The 23,144-nt window shown below is 41.4% G+C and overlaps 2 protein-coding genes across 2 annotated transcripts; one reads left to right on the top strand and one right to left on the bottom strand.

Moving 5' to 3' along the window:
• Positions 1-2,345: 2,345 nt before the first annotated feature.
• ripk1l (receptor (TNFRSF)-interacting serine-threonine kinase 1, like) lies at positions 2,346-12,620 on the bottom strand. The gene is made up of 11 exons (XM_083653499.1): positions 12,547-12,620; positions 12,050-12,226; positions 10,588-10,744; positions 8,370-8,507; positions 6,697-6,928; positions 6,260-6,409; positions 5,909-5,985; positions 5,688-5,763; positions 4,883-5,515; positions 4,597-4,746; positions 2,346-4,301 (listed from the first exon to the last, which is right to left on the bottom strand). The coding sequence occupies exons 2-11, from the start codon at positions 12,205-12,207 to the stop codon at positions 4,003-4,005; spliced, it is 2,070 nt and encodes a 689-aa protein (XP_083509625.1). The 5' UTR covers positions 12,208-12,226; positions 12,547-12,620; the 3' UTR covers positions 2,346-4,002.
• Positions 12,621-18,344: 5,724 nt separating this feature from the next.
• Positions 18,345-23,144, top strand: LOC310792324 (synaptonemal complex protein 3-like; the record flags this gene model as incomplete). The annotated part of the gene is made up of 6 exons (XM_083654046.1): positions 18,345-18,465; positions 18,906-19,023; positions 19,142-19,241; positions 21,473-21,571; positions 22,808-22,912; positions 23,082-23,144. The coding sequence occupies 6 exons, from the start codon at positions 18,345-18,347 to the stop codon at positions 23,142-23,144; spliced, it is 606 nt and encodes a 201-aa protein (XP_083510172.1).

A 23,144-nucleotide genomic window follows, 5' to 3' on the forward strand; every position in this document is an offset into this window, starting at 1 on the left:
AGAAAAGTAGCTGGGCAGTGGGCCCTACTACAAAAACCAAAGGCACTCAGTCTCCAAGTTAAAAAGCCTTTATTTAGGAATGGCTTAACCCAACGCGTGTCAGCAGTACATCTGCCTTCATCAGGGGTAGGTTAAAATCAACAGTACACAGGTGTGTTAAGAGTGATCAGGGGCCAATCAGCCGACCAATTACTAGAGAGCATACAAGACAATTATGCAATCAAGGATGACAGTGAATAAGCACCCATATAACCTGTACTCATACAAAAAACAACAACATAAGCAGTACACACCAAACACCAAAATTGGTGTTTTGTGTGTCCCCAACCCCCCCCCCCCCCCCCCCCCGCCCCCCCTCTCTCCCCCATGTTTTTAATCTTCACTGTCATGGACTAACTTTTTTGTCCTGATTTTGACCATGGCCACGGTCTATATTTTGTGCTTGATATTGTACTGCTTATGTTTTTTTTTTTTTTATGAGTACAGGTTATATGGGTGCTTATTCACTGTCATCCTTGATTGCGTAATTGTCTTGTATGTTCCCTAGTGATTTTCTCGGCTGATTGGCCCCTGATCACTCTTAACAAACCCCTGATGAAGGCAGATGTACTGCCGACACGCGTTGGGTTAAGCCATTCCTAAATAAAGGCTTTTTAACTTGGAGACTGAGTGCCTTTGGTTTTTGTAGTAGGGCCCACTGCCCAGCTACTTTTCTATTTTTCATGGACAAGAACCCCACCTCTGAATGAGCACCTCTCCACTTTGATCACACATTTTTAAGCCAAGCAGCGTTCTTCTTTTTTCTACTTTTCCTATGTAGATCAATTGTTTGGTAGAGCATTTCACTGCGACCCAAATAATGACACTTATGACACTGCTCCATAATTGTTTGTTTAGCTGTATTGACAATTAGCCAAGTCATTCTGTAATAGCTGTTCAAATAGCATGGAATAATTATGTCATTACCTTATTGCCCAACAAGATGTTTCATATTGTATACCTCAATTTAAATACAACAGGGAGAAAAAGACAGCAACACAAAGCAATACAACCCAGCCCAGAGCCATGTACTGTATATAGAAGAGTCGTGACATCTCCATTCACTCCAATGGACCAGTTTTTTTTTTACATTGCAAAAGGAACTTTTGTCAAAAAGGAACTTTTGGGAAGTAAGGTTCTGGATTAAGGAGTGCTGTCGAGTTGCAGCAGAATGGATCGTTTGTGATGTACTTTGAAAGGGGTAAGACGCTTAAATAATCAAATTGTATATTATCAGCTTTCCTCTCTCCATGTTAATCAGCTTTATGTTATGCATTCAAACATAGTGTGAGCCCCCTTCCTGGATCTGCATTTTGGACCTCCGCTGACGCCACTCTTTTACTAGATTGCTCTGATACAACCCAAATCATGCAGCTGTAGATACATTCACAGGGGGAAAAGACTATTAGGTTAGTGTTGTCTGAAATTGACTGTTATTGTGTGTAAACTCATGCATGTGTTAAATATACAGGGCAGTCATGGGACTTTTCGCTGTCACACAGGAGCAAATCCACCTCTGACAACCTTTCAATTCAGTCACATAATTCTTCCCCTTCCTGTTTTACAGATTCTATTAATTATGTGTTCCTGTTGGAGGTCTAATGATGCAAGGTTGATTGCTTTTTGTTCTGGCAAGACAAAGGTAGTTAATTAGATTTAACCTTTTGGGAAACTCTGTGCCCTTTTAAAGATGTCCGTAAATCTGAAAATGGAAGTTAATTACAGTTATGAAACTGTAATGCCTGTCCACATGTGTATCCCTGGATCTTATCATACATCATCCATGGCATGCAGGGATTTATTTTCTTGCGTTTAGTAAAGAGATTAATGAACTCACCAGACCAGGCAAAACATCTTGATAACAGTGGTGGCTATTTTGATTTGATTGTTTGATTTGCAGGTGCAAAATCCCTCGTCTTTAGACCTGCGAAGATACAATCATTGTGTCTGTAATCCATTAAATGGGAATCTAATATGTAATAAGATCAAGAAAAAAGAATGTGTATTCAGAGTATATTCATATCTTTCATATGTACAGAGGAATTGGGGTTTTAGTCTGCAAAGTGTTATTTACTGACCATGGGCAATAAACAATGTTGATTATTACACGTGTTTTACCCTATTGCATCAATTAATTAACAAAAATACACTAAGCTCTAACCCCACTCTCACAGCATACAGTACCCACAAAATGATGGTGAATTCTACAGTGAAACCTGACAAAAAAGCACATTAATTCATATCCGTTACTGTATACTGCAGCAGTTCATAAGGCTGGAGATAATCTGAAGCACACATATTTAGTTTCGTTTTTATTGACAAAGAATAAAAACAAATAGAAAACAATGCATCGCAAGCTCTAAAACTGGTCAAGGATGACACAAGATTCCATTGTGGACCAATTGAACACTCAAACAAACAGTGTTGGTAGTTTAAGTACACATGTTGCTTTTACCATCATGTTGGAGAAACCCCACTCATGGCGGCACATAATCCATAATCTACAGCAGCTCCAGGATTTCTTCATTAGACAGTTGAAAGCACATTATAGGAATAAAAGAGTTTGACCAAGTTTACATTCATGAATAGAATATCTACTGCCCCCTAAAGGACAGATGGATAACAGCATTAATGTATGTTCTGGTAGAACATGACGCTTGAGTTTTTCTCCCATTGGTTGAACAATCTGCATTTCATATGGTTTCTAACCATACATGTTTTCATCTACTTGAATGATTCATTGCATTTACCTGATCTGTGATTGGAGTATGTGGTGGGCTGGAATAAATATTTACATGCACATGTGATTCTCCATGAATATGGCTCATTATTCTACTAGAACAATCAGGGTTCCTTCCTACACATATTGAGGAAAGAAAATGTATGTTAACTGATCACAGGATGTGTTGGCTTGCTATACCAATCAATTAGGACATACAGTACAGCAAATACGGAAAAGTAAATTTTTGATCATTATTCCTTCAAAAATAAATTTACTGAGAAACAAGCTAGAAATCCAGAAAGGTAAATAATATACCATTTTGAAATGTTTATGTTTATCTTTGGTGCATATAAAGATAAATAAAAGACTTGGACAAAATCACATTAACCTGATGCGGCCACAGAGGCTGTGGAACTCGATCACGGAACCCCGTTAAAAAAAGGGGAGGCAGGTGATTGGATGAACCATGTCTCTCACCATCTATCATGGGCTAACTTCAACCACGTACTGTAGGACTGCCTCCTCTTTCCTCGGACGCTGATTGGTCCATACTCCGCACAACTGGTGGAGTCGAACGCATACTGCATCTGGCAGCGTGGCAAGATGGATTTCTTGTGTGATCTCGTTCTCGCGAGTCCAGCTGCCTCGCAAGGTTAAAATCATGCGTCCGGGTAGTGTAGCGGTAGATTCCCTGCCTACCAACGCGAGGGGCGCAGGTTCGTGTCCTCGTGTTACCTCCGGCTTGGTCGGGCGTCCATACAGGCACGATTGGCTGGTGTCTGCGGGTGGGAAGCCAGATTGAGGGTATTTGTCCTGGTCGCTGCACTAGCGCCTCCTCTGGTCGGTCGGGGCGCCTGTTCGGAGGGAAGGGAACTGGTGGGAATAGCGTGATCCTCCCACGTGCTATGTCCCACCGGTGAATCATGTACCCACTAAAAATGTGTTTTACATAATGTATGTTTTTACATTTTTTTAAATAAATTGAAATTTTAGCTTTTACACGGTCACAGTAGCAATCAAGTCCAAGTGGTCGTTTGTGGGACAGAATAACATTCAGTGTTCACTCAGTACAAAGAAATGTTCAAATGAAGTATTGTTAAGAGTGGTGATATACTGTAGGACTAGCAGACATTTTAGATCTAAAATACTACAAGAAACCATTTAGAACAGAAAAGCGGGCTAGCCACAGTCAGTAGGCCATTTAAGGGGAATGTGACAAATCTGGTGTGAGACCAGGTTCATCAAGTCTGGAAGGAGCTGTTTCTGCAGATGTCCAGTAGTTGCTGGACGAGGTCTACCTTGATCAGGCGGTCCAGAGCTCGGCACAGATTGCCCATGGTGCAGCCCGCACTGCCCTCCCTCATCCTCCAGTGCTCCAGCATCTGGTGGACCATCTCCGGCAGGCCGTCGCGGCTGCAGTCGTGCTCAATGGTTTCTATCTCCACGTCGGTCAGACCCAGGCGGCGCGCGCAGCGCTTCCAGTTGACGCCGATGTTGTCCCCCAGCAGATCCAGGTGCTCGTCAGTCACCGCGTGGTCCTCTAAATGTGACAGTGGGGATAAATATGTCTCCAATAGATGAAACAACTATTTGGCCAACTCTTTCTTTAATACCATGAAATATCTGAATATGTTTCTGATGCTGTGTCTCCTTTTGTCGTCAGCTCCTGGGAGCACTGCTCATACAAGGCCCCAAAACTGCCTTTAAATATGTTACTGTATGTCCACAACTACAGCACATTCTTTACCAAGGACCGATCACGTTGACAGATGAGCAACAGCAAAAACACAGGCATAATATATCTGTAACATGGAAGAAATATTGCCATGGCTTACCATATTTCTGAATGGCCTCTTTGAGGCGAGAGTTAGTTGAGCCGTTGCACAGTATAGGTGATAAGCTATACAAGGAGTCGGGACTCCTAATACTCAGTGTGTTGTTGTGGCCAATCTGGATCCCGCTGGCATTGTGAATGTAAAGACTTCCTAGAACAAACACACAGACATTCGGACCGCAGGTAAACCAAAAAGTGGCGGGAAGCAGCTGTGGACATTTTAGACATCCAGATTTGTAACGTGCATGGGAAACGCTTAACCAAGCGGGACTTTATACAGTAAGTACCTGGATCGTGTCCCGATGCCATCTTGTTGGAGCTCAAGCGATGGCCACCGTCGAGGTCATGTGGGGCCGTATCGGACACCGAGTACGCTGGCCAGGACTGCTGGCGCTCATAGTGGGGGTATGGCTGCTGCTGGGGAGGCTGTGCCAGAGACGGTGAGCTGGCAGACATGGGCATGTGGCACGCAGTACGTGTGGATCCTGAAGATGCCATGGACTCGTACAGACCAGCAGTGGGCCGATAGTAAGCATCCTCCTGACTGCTCGGCTGCACCGCCTCAGCTTTGGTCCACGACTGGACAGAGGAGCCCAGAGACGGCCGGTCCTCTGCTGGCTGCCTCGCTGTGGGATCTGAAGAGCTGGAGCGCTGTGAGGGGAAGACATTCGGGTAGCTGTGGTGGTTGGCAGGCTGCTCCGTAAAGTTGTAGCTACCGTTTTTGTGGTACATCAGTTCCTGATCCAGTTTGTGTTGCAAGGCTGAGGGGCCACTGACTGCCCTTGCATCCGTCTGGATGGAAGGCTCCGTAGGCTCCACACAGAGCTCACATGGGCTGAAATGCAGGTCCTCAATACTGGCTTCAATTGGGACAGCCTCAGACACATTTCTCTCTGAGCTCACCAAAGGGGCTGGGGAATCTGCAGGGTGAAGGTGAAGATGGGAGCGATAGGAGTTTTTCTCACTGATAGAGAGCACTGATTTGATATATAATGAAAATTGATCAGGATCCTCAAATGTGTCATGTTAACAAGTGTAACACAGCAGGGAAGGGTGGTACATTAAGCCACCAAGAATGCCTACAGCACCCACCTTCTGAAAAACTTTCCGGAGTCACTGATAATGACTTGATCTTCTCAACAAGGACTTCTGGACCTTCATATGAGTTCTGCATAGCAATCAGATGAGAAATCAAATTATGTTTGATGATTTATTACAATAATCATCAGAGTTCCTCCCCCATCCATTTTCACTTCAAAAACTAACTAGTGTTGCGTGTTTTTCATTGCGCATAAAAAAGCAAATATACTTGCCCTCAGACCATGCGAGTCTTTCTCTACAGATGGTTCAAACCTTTCCATGTAGAAAGGCAGGAAGGAGTCGTAGGCCTCTGCAAAATAAATAAATAGATAGTATGTGTGATATATATATATAGATATATATATCTATATATATATATAATATTAGATGTCGGTGATAACAGCTGTTCTTATTGGAATTCAAGAATGACATATTTCGACGAGGTCAGACAATCTGATCAATCTCACTCAGCCTGTGATTTATTATTAACACACAGCAGGAAGAATAGCTGCAGCTCTGCTGTAGCTAATGGGGATCTTAAATAAAGACAAAAGACACACACACACACACACACACACACACACCTTTAAATGTTGGCCGTTGCTCTGGATCATGCAGCCAGCATCTCTTCATCAGTTGAGTGATCTCTACAGGTGTGTCTTCTGGGATGAGATGATCTGCAGGTCGGTCACCGTTACGGACGCACTGACTAATGTGGTCGTCACTCCTGGCATCTGAACACAGAAAAGACAATTACTCCGCTCATATGCCTGAGATTTACCTAACTTTCTGCCATCTTGATAGAAGTTAGTTATATATATATATAATGTTTCGATGTTTCTATTTTCCCATGAGTGTGAGCAACTGTAGCATGACTCAATTTCCCCTCAGGGATCAATGAAGTTATTCTGATTCTGATTCATCCTCTACACGGCTAAAATCAGTGCCTGGTTATTACCCGGTTATTACTAATAACCAGGCACTGATTAGGAGCCGAGCATGTTTTGACATCCCGACTCACTCTCGTAAGGCACTTTGCATGTGATGATGACCCAAACCACAATCCCAAAGCTGTAGACGTCAGACTTCTCTGTGGAGGGTGTGTGGATGCTCTCCAGGTGCTCTGGAGCCATGTAGCTCAGTGTGCCAGCCCCTCTGGCACCGACGGTGTGGCCCATCCGGCTCATCCTGCGAGACTCCTCCTTGGTGAGTTTGCTCCATGTCTGACAGGTGGCCAGGCCAAGGTCTGCAATCTGGTAACCATGGGGACAAATGCATGTGTTTGCCTACATCATACTGTAAAAGAGACAACAACTATGGCCCAATCCAATTCTCCTTGAGGACTCGCGGGCGTGATCCCGGGAAGTCTGAGAGTGCTGAGCGTTCCAAATCCACAATTCATCCAGTCCACAACAGGCCTAAAGCAGACTTCCAGAGAGTGTGCTTGGGCAGCACACTTCACACTTCACTGATTTAATTACCCACAATTCATTGCAATACGGATGTGACGTTGTCGTTTTTCCACATGCCGAACAAAAAAACAAACAAACAAAAATAACTTATGACTGTGTAAAACAATGACTTTATTAAAACGTTACTTGAATCATGCAGGCCTGAAATAATATTCGACCGCATCATTCATGACACAGAAGTTTGTAGAAGTACAGGCTATAGAGGTAAGCAAAAAATGCATTTTATTATTGAAGACCTTGAAGGGTCCACTTCACTGAAAAACAATGCAGATTTTTTTTTTTTTTACACATATCCGAAGACTTAAACTGGTTTTATGGTTACGCGAAATCGCCAGCGCCGACTGTGCCGAGGGGTTGCCGCAGTTGGCCGTCCTATCGGCGCAGCTCGGCGGAGGGGGCGTGCAGCTCCTCGAAAATGTGACTCGGCGGCGTCAACGCGGACGTGACATGACCAGCACGAGAGCTGTGATTGGCCGTTGCCTTGGGCCACGCACATATCCGCTGACGTAGTTGTTGTGAGGAATGAGGAAATCATTTAACAGTGCTTGTCCCTCATCTAGCAAAGCCTTCTGCAGGCTCACCGGAATGAGTTTTGAAATGGAGGGACAATAAAATGTCCCCCCACCGACATGATTGCAAGTTCTTGGTAAACGACACACGATAACATATTTAATGGACATAAGTGTACCACAAGCCACCTAGTGTTTTGGACGTGTACCGCAGCCAACGCGCCGAGTTACGTTCGAGTATGCACAGTCTAGTCGGCGGCAAGGCTGCAAGTCGAGGCTGCGCAGAACCCTGTCAGCACCTTTAATAGTTTTGCAGACATTCATTTAGTTTGACAGTTACTGAGAGTTAAGTTGATGCCAGTGATGTCATCAGAAGGCACTGAATCATTAGGTTGTATTAACTCAACTCTCAATAACTGTACTACTAAATGTCTGCAAAAATCTTTACAGTTTTCAGATATAGGCCTGTGTTAGAACATGTGCAAAATAAATCTGCTTTGTTTTTCCAGTGACGTGCCCCTTTAAGTGATGGTAGCCTGTCTATCATCGGCTTATTTATAGCCTCGCAGTCTCTCTCCTTGCAGACTTGACGTGACGACATTGAACACGTCCCGACACGTACGACTGAACAGTCCACAGCCGGGAGGGTGGACATTTGGATTGGCTGTATGTGAGGGTCACATGTGAGTCAAGGATTTAAAGGTGCAGCATACCTTGATGTGAAAATCCTTATCCACTAAAATGTTTTCTGGCTTCAGGTCCTTGTGTATGACATGGTTCTCAGTAAGGTACACCATCCCCTCCAAAATCTCTGCAATGATTCTGCCCTTGATGGATAGTGGCACATCAACCTAAAAACGGGGACAATTTGGCACTTCAGTCCTTTGGTTTATATAGAAAAGAACACCTATTCCAGTTATTATTTATCCGTAAAATATGGATGAAAAATAATGGCAACCAGCTTTCAGTGGAACTACTGCAGCAGATATTACAGAAATGACAGAGGATATCATGCCGCACAAGACAACTCGGAACTCAGAAGTTTCAACTTGAGCTTTCTGACATCATTGTGTCCACGCTGTTTTTAAGAGTTAAAAAACATATACAGCTAGCTCATTTCATTGGTGAAATAGCTTGAACCTTGAATTCAACATATTGCTATAATCAGAGCAAAATATAAACAATATAAACACATATTGTATACCGTAAATTCCGGACTATAAGCGGCACCTTTTTTCCCGTTTTTTGGCCTTTTTTGGCCCCTGCGGCTTATATAACGGTGCGGCTTATCTATGGATTTTTTCCCCAAAAAAAAAAAAAAAAAAAAAAATCTCTCTTTTTTAGCACTCTTTCTAACTATAAATCCTATATAACTATAATAAGTTTTAATTTCCTCTCTTGCCCTCTTTTCACCACACTGTATGACACTGAGTGCGTTTACATGCAGACAATAAACGGATAACTGAGAATAATCAGTTTATGGCAATAATCTGATTTCTGCGTTTACATGCACTTTAATAATCCGACAATAGGAAAAATCCGGGTTTACATGATTCAGTCAGTTAGTCGGATTTCTCTCCAGAAGGCAGCGGTAATTCCGCAATAAAACAACAAAAGAAGTTGCAAAATGCAAAATCACATTTTCATTACTTCTTGTCCGGCTCGGAGGATGGTTTAGGTGAAAATTAGTTTGTATCTCGTTGTCGGGAGGCGTCGCTTTGGAAGTGTGAATCTGTCATATATTTCCAACTTTACCAAGCATAGAGCACAGAGACAGGCAGGCGACTGAGGCACGTCAAATAACATGAACGATACAGATCTTGACCCAACTGAATTTAAATAGCTGTCAGAAAACTGAAAGAATTAAGGTCTTTAGTGGCGGATAACTTGTGTTTTGAACAGCTGAGTAGGCTACGTTTTGTTCGTATAAATCTTTTTAATCCGTCATCTGAAAAAACCCGTCACACACAGATCACGGCTTGCACACTGAGTCCAATGCGTTTTATTAATGCGTCGTTCTATTCGCAATTCGAGACAAATATTCGTCAATTCCAGTATCCACATTACAACATAGCAGTGCAGCAAGGGGGAGGCAGCAGGTCGGGAAACGCCTGTTGCAGGAGCTCCGTGCTGCTCAACTTCATCTCATCAAGCCGTGGTGCGCCATGGCCGGGGAGAAGAAGCAGAAAGGGGCCAGTGAGTGAGTGAGTGAGCAGCGCGCGTCTCCAGCTGCCTCTCTCTCCCGCAACGTGTACATGCGCAGATCTATAAACCCGAAAGAAAGCTGGTTATGCTGTATACATGCAGAGAGAAGACCGATTATTGCCCAGAAACCTAGGTGTGTTTATCGGTTTATTCATAACCCGTTTATGACCATAAACGGATAAAGCTTATCAGTTTATGCTGTTTACATGACCACTTGAATAATCAGGTAACTCAGAAATCCGCTAATAAACAGTTTATTGGTGTGCATGTAAACGCACTCACTGTATGACACTGTGTGCACTGTAAAAAACAACACAGGTGGTGTTGTGTTATGTTGTTTTGTTGAAATGTTAATAAATGGGAGCTTCCTCAAACAGCCATCTCTTTCCCGACAATCCCCTCTGTGCATGAACCCTTACATATGGTAATTAAACATTAAAACACACAAAAAAAAAAAAAAAACATTAAAACACCCGCGGCTTATAGTCCGGTGCGGCTTATATAAGAAAAAAATAGTCAACTTTGCAGGTGCGGCTTATACACCGGTGCGGCTTATAGTCCGGAATTTACGGTAATTACAGCTCAAATTAGGTCAAGAAAAACTTTTGACGACATCAACTCAGACAAACACGATATTTTCGAATTTCTGGCCTGTAATTCCGACATCGACAACCGTTAAATTAATTTTCTACAAGTTGGAGCTAGATTAGCCTGACCAGTGCTCACCTCCTCTAGCATGACCAGCAGGTTTCCCCTGGGGATGAGCTCCATGACTAGAGAGCAGTCTCCTTCCTCTGTGATGACGCCCAGCAACTTGACCACCCGCTCATGGTTCAGTCTGGTCATTAGGCTCCCCTCCTTCAGCAGTGACTTCTTATTGCCCCTGGGAAAGGTCAGATGAGGTAGCATATTATTAGGGATGCAAATTTGTATACATTTCAGATTACCATTTCTTTAATCAATTAATCATTAACATACATCCCTATTCACCTTATGCAGCCCCGCCCACTTAACCCAGTTGTGTTATGACTTCCTGTTCAAAACACCGTCTGTTTTACCTGCTCACTAGTACTGTACTGTCACAGGAAGTGTAAACACAATAGGAAGTAACTGGCTGACCCCTGTGTTGTAACATAAGGTGAATAGCATAATACTGTACATTAAAATCCTGCATGATGTTAGAGCCTATAGACGGTTTTCACAGAATTGGGTTGCTATGGGAACAGTTTGAACCCTAGCTTATTTCCTGTCAGCTATTGTATTAGCAAACATTGCAACAGGAAGTAAGCTAAGGGGCATTTTAGAATCTTTATGTTGTCAAATTAAAAGCATCTATAGTGGCATTAAGGGACAGGGCACTTATGGGAGACAATAAACTCTTGACTTTCAACTCCATCAGCTCTATTTGCATATTTAGACAGCAGGTAAAAGATGAAATAAGATGAAAATGCATGCTTTCTGGAAAGGCTGTTAACATGGCTGCATGGTAAGAGAGGAGCTCAATCAGTGCTCAAATAGACATCAGTGGGAAATGATTCTGCACAACCAACATCCGCATTTTATCTCTACTGCGTCTCTAACAAGGAAGTGTTGCTTACTGACTAAGCCGTACACGCTTTTTCAAAGTGAGCAGCCCAACCTTTGATTGTGTGTTTGATGTGATTCACACATTGTCATTCAAATGCAAACATACACGTCATATTTTGCCAAAACCTTCAAAAAGTAACTTTTCAAAGTGGACATTCTTAATGTCCCACTGTCCATATGCAGTCAAACTCAGAGCTTGATGAGCATTAAAAGGAATCCAATTTGGGCCTCATTTAGTTATCTTTGAGGTGATTTCTTTCTCTCCTCAAAAGTCATGGCTATATAGGTATATGAAATGAATGTGTTAAATATTCATGACTAAAATCATACAATACAATACAATACAATACAATACATACATACATACATACATACATACATATATAGGCTACAGTGTATATATATATATATATATATATATATATATATATATATATATATATATATATATATTTATATTTATATTTATATATAGCTCAAAAATGTCAGGTTGTCATCTAGCGTTAGTAATGTTTCAAGTAGTGTAAGCATGTCTCGTGTCGTGCCACCCATATGAAAAGGGGAAAACCCAGGTTGCTGCACACTGAGCAGACAGACTCACTCGTTGCGGAGAGGGCCTGTGTAGACCCTCTTCAGCACCACCTGGCCCAGGGTTTTATGGTAGCACAGGAACACTTCACCGAACCCTCCGTAGTCCAGAGTAGTCCTTTTGATCAGGTCGGTGGACCTCATAATACATGACTGCGGCGCGGTAGCCATCCTGCCCTGAAGCCCTGGTCTGGACGAGACAAGACAACACTTTCAACAAAGCCATAACACAAAACCAGTATGCTGCCGAATACAGAACCTCCATAAACCTAAAAGTAACGTGGATGACAATCTGTGACTGCGTGTGATTCAGTGACAATGCCAAACATTCCTAGCTAACGTTAGTTCGACAGTCAGACTATCAAATTGTTGTCCCATAACTTCCACTTCCAGCAACAAAAAGTAAAAGTAAACTCGCTTCTTAAACGTCGACACGCCCAATACGAAACGCAACATTGTATAAAGGCTACTCTGCTATCAGTATCAACACAATTGGAGTACAAATGTTACCAAATAGTGCGATAAACAATCATGTCATCTCCACAGCAGAGGCACGGGCACTTCGGTAGTTCCGGGAATTTCCTCGCCGACGCCGTCGGAAAGGCGTGATTTCGAATCGCACATAGGTTACGCAAAAACCACGCCCTGTGCCCGCCTACGCAGCAGTCAAGCGCCGGGATTGGCCAGGCGCTCATGCTCATGTTGGGCTCAGGTTGGGCTCCGTTACTACAGGGACACATGAGAAGCAACAACACCAAGCGAGGCTGCAGCGAGGATATTGAAAGACAAAATCCTACATCGCACCAAAGCAAAGCATACAATGTATTTGAATGTTATTTGACTTTCTGACCACCCGCCTCAGCCAGAATAACAGATACTGCCCTTGGCCATTGGGAAGGCTAACCCTTTACTTTTGGTTTTATTTATTGTGTATGATTCAACTTTTTATCTATGATTTTATATTATTGCATGTTTTTGTAGATTGTTGGGACTTCACTGGCCTGGAACAAACGGCTGGCCTGGGGGGGGGGGGGGGGGGGGCTAGGCCTATGTGCTGTAGCCTATTGTATTTTTAATTTTATATTTTTTATATTTTTCATTTGCAGGTTAAACTGTCAGCTGAGCTCTGTTATTGAAGCTTTGGCTAAAGGCCTGGGGCCGGTTGCACAAAGCACCTTAAGTTAAGATTTTGCTTTAGGGTCCGAGTTAAGGTGTCCATCAAATAGAATTGGCTGCACAAAACACCCTTAAATCTTGTGCTTATGTTTTCCTTAAGATGTTTAACCTTAAGGAGAAGATTTAAGGGTGTTTTTTGCAACCGATTTTATTTTATGAACACCTTAACTTGGACTCTAAGGAAAATCTTAATTTAAGGTGCTTTGTGCAACCAGCCCCTGAATTTTACAATGATGTTTTGAAATACATGTTTAAAAATTGATTGTGTGTTAAAAGCTGTAGGCTAACGTTTTCATTGGCGTTATTACAGTAATTTATTTTCAATGTCCGCTATCAAGAGCAATTTGGTTGGTAACACTTTACAATAACGTACACAAATACTATAGTAGTTACTAGTAAACTAACCATTAACTAATAGCCAGTTAATGAGTAGCTAATGAAAAATTTGGCATTAGTCAATCACTAGTTAATCATAGTTAATGAGTAGGTAGTCATTAGTTAATGATTAGTATCTAATTTCCTGAGTAGAGTAGTTAATCATTACCTAATGATTACTAAATGTCAGCTCGTGAATAGAGTAGTTAATCATTATTTAATGATTCCAAAATGTCAGTGCGTGAATGTATTAGTTAATCATTAGTTAATCTTTTTGTGTAGGGTGAATGGAGGTATTATGGGACACTTTTTGACTTTTCGCCTTGTGGAAGCTTTTTTGCCATCAATTAAAAAAAATAGCCCAACACATGATACATTTCTGTAATAGTCAAGATGTTACCTAACCTTCTGAGGTGGAATGAAGGTTACATTATATTCCAAGGAGGCGTGGCATCCTCTTTTGTGTGAACTGACCCAAAATCCCTTTTTTCTGTAACGTTTCGTATTATGGGACAAAATGTTTCGTATTATGGGACAGATGCCTTATGATGAATTTAGGCTAGTGTAAGCATTTACTACACAATTTAATTCATACTTTGATATAATCTGACATGCACATCTTACTTTTCCTATTCATCTTTATAAATTAACACTCCATGTTCATTTAAACTGTTTTATTTAATGTTTAAAACTCTGTAAACAATTCAAACAACAATCGGCCTGCCCTCACTGTCACAACAACCCCCTTAGTTGTTGAGTTAACAGTAGGTTAGGTTTAGGATGATTAAGTTGAGGGGTGGGGTTAGGGTTAGGATGATTAAGTTGAGGGTTAGGGTTAGAATGATTAAGTTGAGGGGTGGGGTTATGGTTAGGATGGTTAAGTTGAGGGTTAGGGTTAGGATGATTAAGTTGGGTGGTGGGGTTAGGGTTAGGATGATTAAGTTGGGGGGTGGGGTTAGGGTTAGGATGATTAAGTTGAGGCATTGGGTTATGATGGTTAAGTTGAGGGTTGGGGTTAGAATGATTAAGTTGAGGGGTGGGGTTTGGGTTAGGATGATTAAGTTGAGGGTTAGGGTTCGGATGAGTATGTTGATGGTTGGGGTTAGGTTTAGGATGATTAAATTGAGTGGTGGGGTTATGGTTAGGATGATTAAGTTGAGGGTTAGGGTTAGGATGAGTATGTTGGTGGTTGGGGTTAGGGTTAGGATGCTTAAGTTGAGGGTTGGGGCTGGGGTGATTAAGTTGAGGTTTGGGGTTAGGATGATGAAGTTGAGGGTTGGGGTTAGGATGATGAAGTTGAGGGTTGGGGTTAGGATGATTAAATTGAGGGTTGGGGTTAGGGTTAGGATGATTAAGTTGAGGGTTGGGGTTAAGGTTAGGATGATTAAGTTGAAGGTCAGGCTGGGATGATTATGTTTAGGGTTGGGGTTAGGGCTAGGATGATTCAGAGTCTATTAATATTAACCAATTGAAGTGGTCAGCTTTTTTTTGCCTGCCTATTTGTTGGTAACCACTAATCTATTCTAGAGAATAAACAATGGTTCTCTATTGCAAGGTTGATAATTTTGTTCATTAGCAAAGCCTTTTAGCACTGTCCCATAATATGAAAACATACTGTCCCATAATACGAAACCGTGTTTCGTATTATGGGACAAAATGAAAACAACCTAATTCCAAAAATAAAACTTTGTTTTGTTTTGTTTTTGTTTTGTTTTTGGTTGCAAACATGCATCATATTCATGTTCCATCAAAAGTTTGTGCAATATATTAGCTATGAGAATTTTATGACCTTATGATGAAAACTAGCTAAAGCTTATGTCATTTTCCTCACCTCATGCCCTGCAGGGTCAACCTCCTGTTTGAAGCTTGCCCCGCCCACATATGTGATGTCACACCAATGAGGGCATGCGATTTTGATTGTGTAGTTTCACAGGTAGGGCTCAGAAAAAAAAGTTTTTATTTTCACTCATCAGGCAAGAAAATATAGCCTCTATAGCTTAAGTGTCCCATAATACGCTATGTCCCATAATACCTCCATTCACCCTACCCTATTGTAAAGTGGTGCATCATACTCAGTAGTTTATGAATACTGAACCATTACCTGTCCATTAGTTACTCTTTTCGCACCCTAATATAAAGTGAAAGATATCCTTATCAAATAAACACACAGCTGACATTTAGTAATCATTAGGTAATGATTAACTACTCTACTCAGGAAATTAGATACTAATCATTAACTAATGACTACCTACTCATTAACTATGATTAACTAGTGATTGACTAATGCCAAATTTTTCATTAGCTACTCATTAACTGGCTATTAGTTAATGGTTAGTTTACTAGTAACTACTATAGTATTTGTGTACGTTATTGTAAAGTGTTACCATTTGGTTAATAAAATCGCTGGGCTGGGCACAGTTTTTGTGGTGTGTGGGAAATGTGTTAAAAGCTTGTTTGTTATGTTTTCATTACACTAATAATTAATTTCAATGTCCGCTATCAAGAGCAATTCAGTTGATTCATGAAATGGCTGGGCTGGTTGCGGTGTGGGAGATTCCAGCTGTCAAAAGAAGACAAAAGCAGAGCATTATAATAGAAGAGTTCCGACATCTCCATTCACTGCAATGGACCAGTTTTTTTTCCAGGAAGTAGAAAGTGGAACTCTTGAGTAAAAAAAGCAGCACTGTCGAGTTGCAGCAAAATAGACAGTGTTGTACTCTGAAAGGGTTTTTTCATCCCTTGAAATGAATCAAATTGTACATTATCGGCTTTATTTTAGCATGCAAAAGTAGCGCGAGACCCATTCCTGCCTGTTCATTAGCTAATGAGTCTCGCATTTTGGTCCTCCGCTGACGCCACTCTCTTACTAGAGGACACTAGACAAAAGACTTGCTCTTGGTCAATCCCGGCGCTTGACTGCTGCGTAGGCGGGCACAGGGCGTGGTTTTTGCGTAACCTATGTGCGATTCGAAATCACGCGTCGGAAAGTGAAAACAGAAATCTACAAGTCCCAACAAGTCGATTGCCGATTAGAACTAGCGGACCAGAAAACTACAAGTCCCTACAAGTCGATTGCCGATCAGAACTAGCGGATGGACTATATAATAGATTGAACACAGTTGAAGCTTCTTCTTCTTCTTCTTCTTCTTCTTCTTCTTCTTCTTCTTCTTCTTCTTCTTCTTCTTCTTCTTCTTCTTCTTCTTCTTCTTCTTCTTCTTCTTCTTCTTCTTCTTCTTCTTCTTGTAATGTGCCTCAGATCAATGTTTAAATACATGTCTGAAGACCGTATTAGAGCATGTTATATTCAGAAATATACCAAGACTGGGAGTAGGCCTTTTCCCCAAATATAAATCTGTTCAAATATTTTTCTGTCAATATGCTTTTTCAACTTGTTTCAAAATACAGCATTGAAATGGACCTCGGGTAGCCTATTTTAAAATGTCTAGAAAATGTAGCCTTAGTAGGCTTGTCAGGAGTCTGGGGGAGAAAAAGTGCCCAATAGTCTGAATTGGTTAGTCATTAATGGCTGATTGTTGTGTTTAATTGAATAAATGCTTTACATTAACATTACAATTTGACAGACACGAATAGCATGTAGGCTATAGCTGTCAATGTTGAGAATATCAACCAAGAGTTCAGCCTTCCATTGGAAAACATTAGGCTATAATATTTCATATATAATATTTCATTTACCATTTACCATTATAATATTCAAAAAAGCATCTAATTTTATGTGACTGCTCCAGACATTTGTATTGCATTTGTGATCTTTTATATGGAATGTCAGCATTCCAATGCAATATAGCGTTTTGAGGTGTTTCCTGCAGACTGCAGTGACTGAGAACTGTTGTTGATGGGACTTGCCATGTGAATGTCTTGTAGGCTACGCTATGTTCTTTCAATCCTGTGGAGGCTATATCAATAAAGTAGTTTGGACAGTTGCATAGAGGCTGTCTGTGTCACACTGTATGGTTACTGGGAGGTTCAACACACAGTCCCCAGCATCGTCTGTGAGACTGTTTACCATTTGGAAACAAACTACAGGGCTGCTCACCTTGGGGCAGTCAGGTTCTCACATTTGTTCATGGACCCCTACACAATAGAAGACCACGGACCCGTATTTACAGTAGGAACCTAGCCTACTGCGATGTTTTAGAAAGTGTATGAACAAATTCATTGTGTTTAGTGTTATGTTCTTTGGCTTGCGCCAATGGGACAACAGCACAGAACCATGACAGCCAATCAGAGGTGGTCTCCTTCAGGCCAAAATGGCGGAGATGCTAAACAATTTAGCATTAAGTTTTCGCTTCTTTGTCGTTTAAACTCTTTGGCGACGGGAGGACATTTTGGCGCCATATATAAGACGTACTCCGGGTCAGTCTCGCGCAGTCTTCTCTTACCACACTGACGCCGCCTAGAAGCTTCCATCCAGACCAGCGCCACTACAATAGAAGTCGTAAGTTTCATCACTTTAGTTTAGGCCTACAAACAATATTCCTAAAATATGGGTACAGTATAGACTAGCTACAAAGCTACAAGACACTCAACTGTTAGATGCAGTTCGATCCATTTTCCAGAGAAAACATTCCTGTTGCTATAGCATGTTAGCTAACTAGCTACGCTAATATTGGCTTACGCTTTCACTGTAGCAAGTGTCTTTAACATGAATGCTAATGCCTGTGCAGGTAGAGAGGCTAGGCTGGTCGATTATATCTTTAGATAAGCCATGCAGAAATCAACTTGGATGTTTCCAGGACATGGCAGCTCACAGGGGACAAGGTGAAAAAGCTAAAGGGAGAGGCAAGGTGTCTCACAAACCTGTGGAGGACTTTTGTGAGACTTTCAAAGAAGATTCTGATGATACCTTACCTTACCAAGGTAAGTTAGTGTGAGCTGGTTTGTTTGTTTGTTTGCAGGACATGACTAGCTTCAATGAAAACAGCTTTCTTGTCATCTAATTTAAATCTTGCTTTCAAAATCAGTGGAAGGCAAGCCAGTGAAGGCAAGGAAACGCCCTCTGCCAGATGATGATGAGGATGTTCTTCTTACTGAGACAGGGTAAAAAATAAAAAATAATAAAAAAAAACTCTAGCTGCAATGAGGTTAGCTCATCTTTGAGCCAGATCCTCAAAAAACCCCATTATATTTTGCCTGACATGCATGTTTTTTTTGTCTTTATTGACAGAGGGGATATGATGACAATGTTTGGCAGATTTGGAGGTGAAGTTCCTATGTTTTCAATATTGCACATTCAAATGACCCATAGACGCATGGTTATGTTGATGTCATTTTTATGTGTTTTGTCTCTCTGGCTTTAGCTGACATGAATAAAGCCTTCCTCACTAAACAGAAGCGTCTGGAGAAATTCACTAAATCCTCAGTGAAGATCAGCCAACAGAAAATAGAACATCTGTGGAAAACTCAGCTGACCGACAGGCAGGCATACTAACTCTGCATTAACAAAACTGCACGTTTGTGTTCCCCCCCCCCCACTCCTGCAAGTATTACTAGAACTACTGTACACATCTTTTTTCTATTACTCTATCAACTGCAGAAGTAAAGTGGCAGATGACTACTCCTGTCAGTTCGATGCAGTATTGAAGCAATGGGACATGGATATGACAAAGTACAAGGATCAAGAGGAGAAACTAATGGTAATGCTGTCACACAGACTGGATACACTGGATCTTTTATTTCAGATTCTGCACAATGTAAGGGATAATGTAGCCTACAGCAAGCCGGTCATTATTACAAAATATACAGACAATGTGAATCGAATCGAAACCCCCTATGCAAAGTGTAGGCTCACTGAACAGCTAGCTGCCTTACTACAACTGCATATTACACAGCTATTTTAAAGGCATTTCTCAGGAAATGCTGATTTGAAATGATTTTACTACAAGCTTCTGATTTAATATACAGGGTTCCCACAGTCATCAAATTCCTGGAAAAGTTATGGAAAAACTGTTTTCCGGGCCTGGAGGTTTGGAATTAACAGTGTGTTTGGGAAAGGTTTAAGAATTTACACTGTTTTTGGCTATATGGGAGAGGGATCGAATTTCAGATCCCGCCCCCCCCCCATCTTATTTTTTGTTTTTGCTCCAACTGAAATGTTTTATGGTCACTCACAATTCAGTAGGTCACAGGTTGGCTTTGTTCCAGCCTTAAAACTCGTTACATCCACCCAGGGCCGCTGCTGGCCATTTGGGTGCCCTAAGCGTAATTGTTTTGTGGTGCCCCCCCCCCCCGCAAAACTTTCAATAACTGTCAAACGAAAGACTGCAAATTCATTAATTATGAACGATACTAGTGTATCTCACATTACATTACATGTGGCAAACAAACAATTGTTAGAATTACTGTACATGTCAGCAAACAAGCGATTGTTAAACTGTACATGCAAGCAGGGGCGGACTGGGACCATAATTCAGGCCGGGCATTAGATACCAAGCAGGCCAGGCCGATACGGGCCGACGTGCGTGCCGGGGTCCGAAGGGCGGCGGCGAAAAATTTGGGCTGTTTGAAGCCCAATTTGGACCGTTTGAAGCCAGATTTGGGCCGTTTGAAGCCAGATTTGGGCCGTTTGAAGCCCGATTTGGGTCGTTTGAAGCCAGATTTGGGCCAGTTGAAGCCAGATTTGGGCCGGTTGAAGACAGATTTGGGCCGTTTGAAGCCCAATTTGGGCCGAGTCCAATTTTACAATGAGATGCACCCACTTTAACCCTGAATAAAGTAATAAAAACACTAGTAAACCAGTAGGCGGCGCCTGGCCTGCTGTTCAGTGAGTGGCCTGACTGAGGGCTTTTTTTTTTTTTTTTTTGGTGCCCTCAGTCACATGATGCCCTACGCAGTCTGCGTACTCTGCGTAATGGGGTGCGGCGGGCCTGCATCCACCTTATTTTTGAATGCCCCGCTGTAAAATAATTATGGGTGCAAGGTCCGGTTCAGAACATGACTGATTGTTGCAGCTTGCGCATTTCCTCATTAAAACTAAAAAGTTGCTTGTCACAATAAATACACTCGTTTCACGACTTATTTGAGGGAATGTAATCATTGTATCTATCACATCCACTATTTCTGTCTATGGAGAAAATAAATGTGGAACTCACTTCCCGGGGCAGGAAACGTCACAGAAAGTCAGGTGACTGTCGAGCTCTACTGCACTGGTCTGTCAATTCTATCACTTCACACACCATTTTCCTTTTCTGCCTTCAAATTAAAAGCGTAAAGACAGCTAACAAAACGTTAGGATTATCATTTAAAGTAAGTAGCGTTAGAGAAAACAGCCATCATTTATTGCCAAATGCTTTGGGATTCAACTTGATCAAGCTTGGTCAGAAAAAAATCTGTCTATTCAATGGAAGCAGCACCAGTGCGACCTGTCACGTGCGATGCTACCTTCAAGCATGAGGACGTCTGAAACAAGTTATTCTTCAGTCACCTATATTAAAATGAGGTACCTGCAGTACCTCTGCGGACCCCTTAGGGGACCACTGGTTGAAGACCACTGCCAGCTGGTTTGTTTTTATTTGTTTATTTAAAAGGATCCCCATTAGCTGACGCCTAGATAACCGCTAGTCTTCCTGGGGTCCAAGGCAACAATACACATTACATGAGAGACCAAGAATAAAACAAAATGCAAAAACAGAACACAAAAAAATAAGAATAAAAGAAAATGAAAGAAAAGAAAAGAAAAAGAAACATGAAGAAAAGCACAATCTAAAAACTAAGACAAAACAATATGGTCAATCAGAATTGAGTATCCGACAAAGCTGTAATAGTACTGTAATTAACACCTTTCCTCCATCGACCATATTACAGTATAGGAAGAAAATTCTCCGTTTTCCATTTATCAGCAGTATCAGTATATGCCCATCTTTTCCAGAGCACATTCCTGCAGCAGCAGAAGACGCTTCAGCAGATGCGGGCCTCACTGAGCCAGAGGAGTGGAAGTCTGAAGCAGCTCAAAGAGCAGTACATCCAGGTACCTGAAACATCTTACTTATTACTATATTACTATAAAGTCTGAAGCAGCTCAAAGAGCAGTACATCCAGGTACCTGAAACATCTTACTTATTACTATATTACTATAAAGACTGAAGCAGCTCTTAGAGCAGTGCATCCAGGTACCTGAAACATCTTACTTATTACTATATTACTATAAAGTCTGAAGCAGCTCAAAGAGCAGTACATCCAGGTACCTGAAACTGTTAACATCTTACTTATTACTATATTACTATAAAGTCTGAAGCAGCTCTTAGAGCAGTGCATCCAGGTACCTGAAACATCTTACTTATTACTATATTACTATAAAGACTGAAGCAGCTCTTAGAGCAGTACATCCAGGTACCTGAAACATCTTACTATTACTATATTACTATAAAGACTGAAGCAGCTCTTAGAGCAGTGCATCCAGGTACCTGAAACATCTTACTTATTACTATATTACTATAAAGTCTGAAGAAGCTCAAAGAGCAGTACATCCAGGTACCTGAAACTGTTAACATCTTACTTATTACTATATTACTATAAAGTCTGAAGCAGCTCTTAGAGCAGTACATCCAGGTACCTGAAACATCTTACTTATTACTATATTACTATAAAGACTGAAGCAGCTCTTAGAGCAGTACATCCAGGTACCTGAAACATCTTACTATTACTATATTACTATAAAGACTGAAGCAGCTCTTAGAGCAGTACATCCAGGTACCTGAAACATCTTACTATTACCGTACTATATTACTATAAAGACTGAAGCAGCTCAAAGAGCAGTACATCCAGGTACCTGAAACATCTTACTTATTACTATATTACTATAAAGACTGAAGCAGCTCTTAGAGCAGTACGTCCAGGTACCTGAAACATCTTACTATTACTATATTACTATAAAGACTGAATCAGCTCTTAGAGCAGTACATCCAGGTACCTGAAATATCTTACTATTACTATATTACTATAAAGTCTGAAGCAGCTCTTAGAGCAGTACATCCAGGTACCTGAAATATCTTACTATTACTATATTACTATAAAGACTGAATCAGCTCAAAGAGCAGTACATCCAGGTACCTGAAACATCTTACTATTACTATATTACTATAAAGACCGAAGCAGCTCTTAGAGCAGTACATCCAGGTACCTGAAACATCTCACTATTTCAATCCAGTCTACTGGATTTTTGTGATTTTATCACACCAAAATATTACCGTATATGTGTCTGTAGAGCCTTGAAACTGTGGAGAAGACTCATGTTGGTCAGCAAGAAACTGTGCAGAGTGACTTGCGCCAGGAGATGGCAGTGTTTCAGAAGAAGTTGCTCATGGAGACAGTAAGTAGATGTTTGCCATTAAGAGAGAGCTTAGGCCCTTATAGCAATTTATAAAATCAATATTTGGATTTTAGTGTAATTTAGTACTGCTGTAGCGTCATTGTAATACTGCTTTATCCAGTTTGAAGATGTAAGATTTTCAATTTCCTTTCACACTTGCAATTCACAGCAACAGCAAGAGATGGCTACAGTACGCAAATCTCTGCAGTCCATGCAGTCCATGATGATGTAA

The sequence above is a fragment of the Poromitra crassiceps genome (assembly GCF_964638095.1).
Source record: "Poromitra crassiceps genome assembly, chromosome: 17".
Taxonomy (NCBI): domain Eukaryota; kingdom Metazoa; phylum Chordata; class Actinopteri; order Beryciformes; family Melamphaidae; genus Poromitra; species Poromitra crassiceps.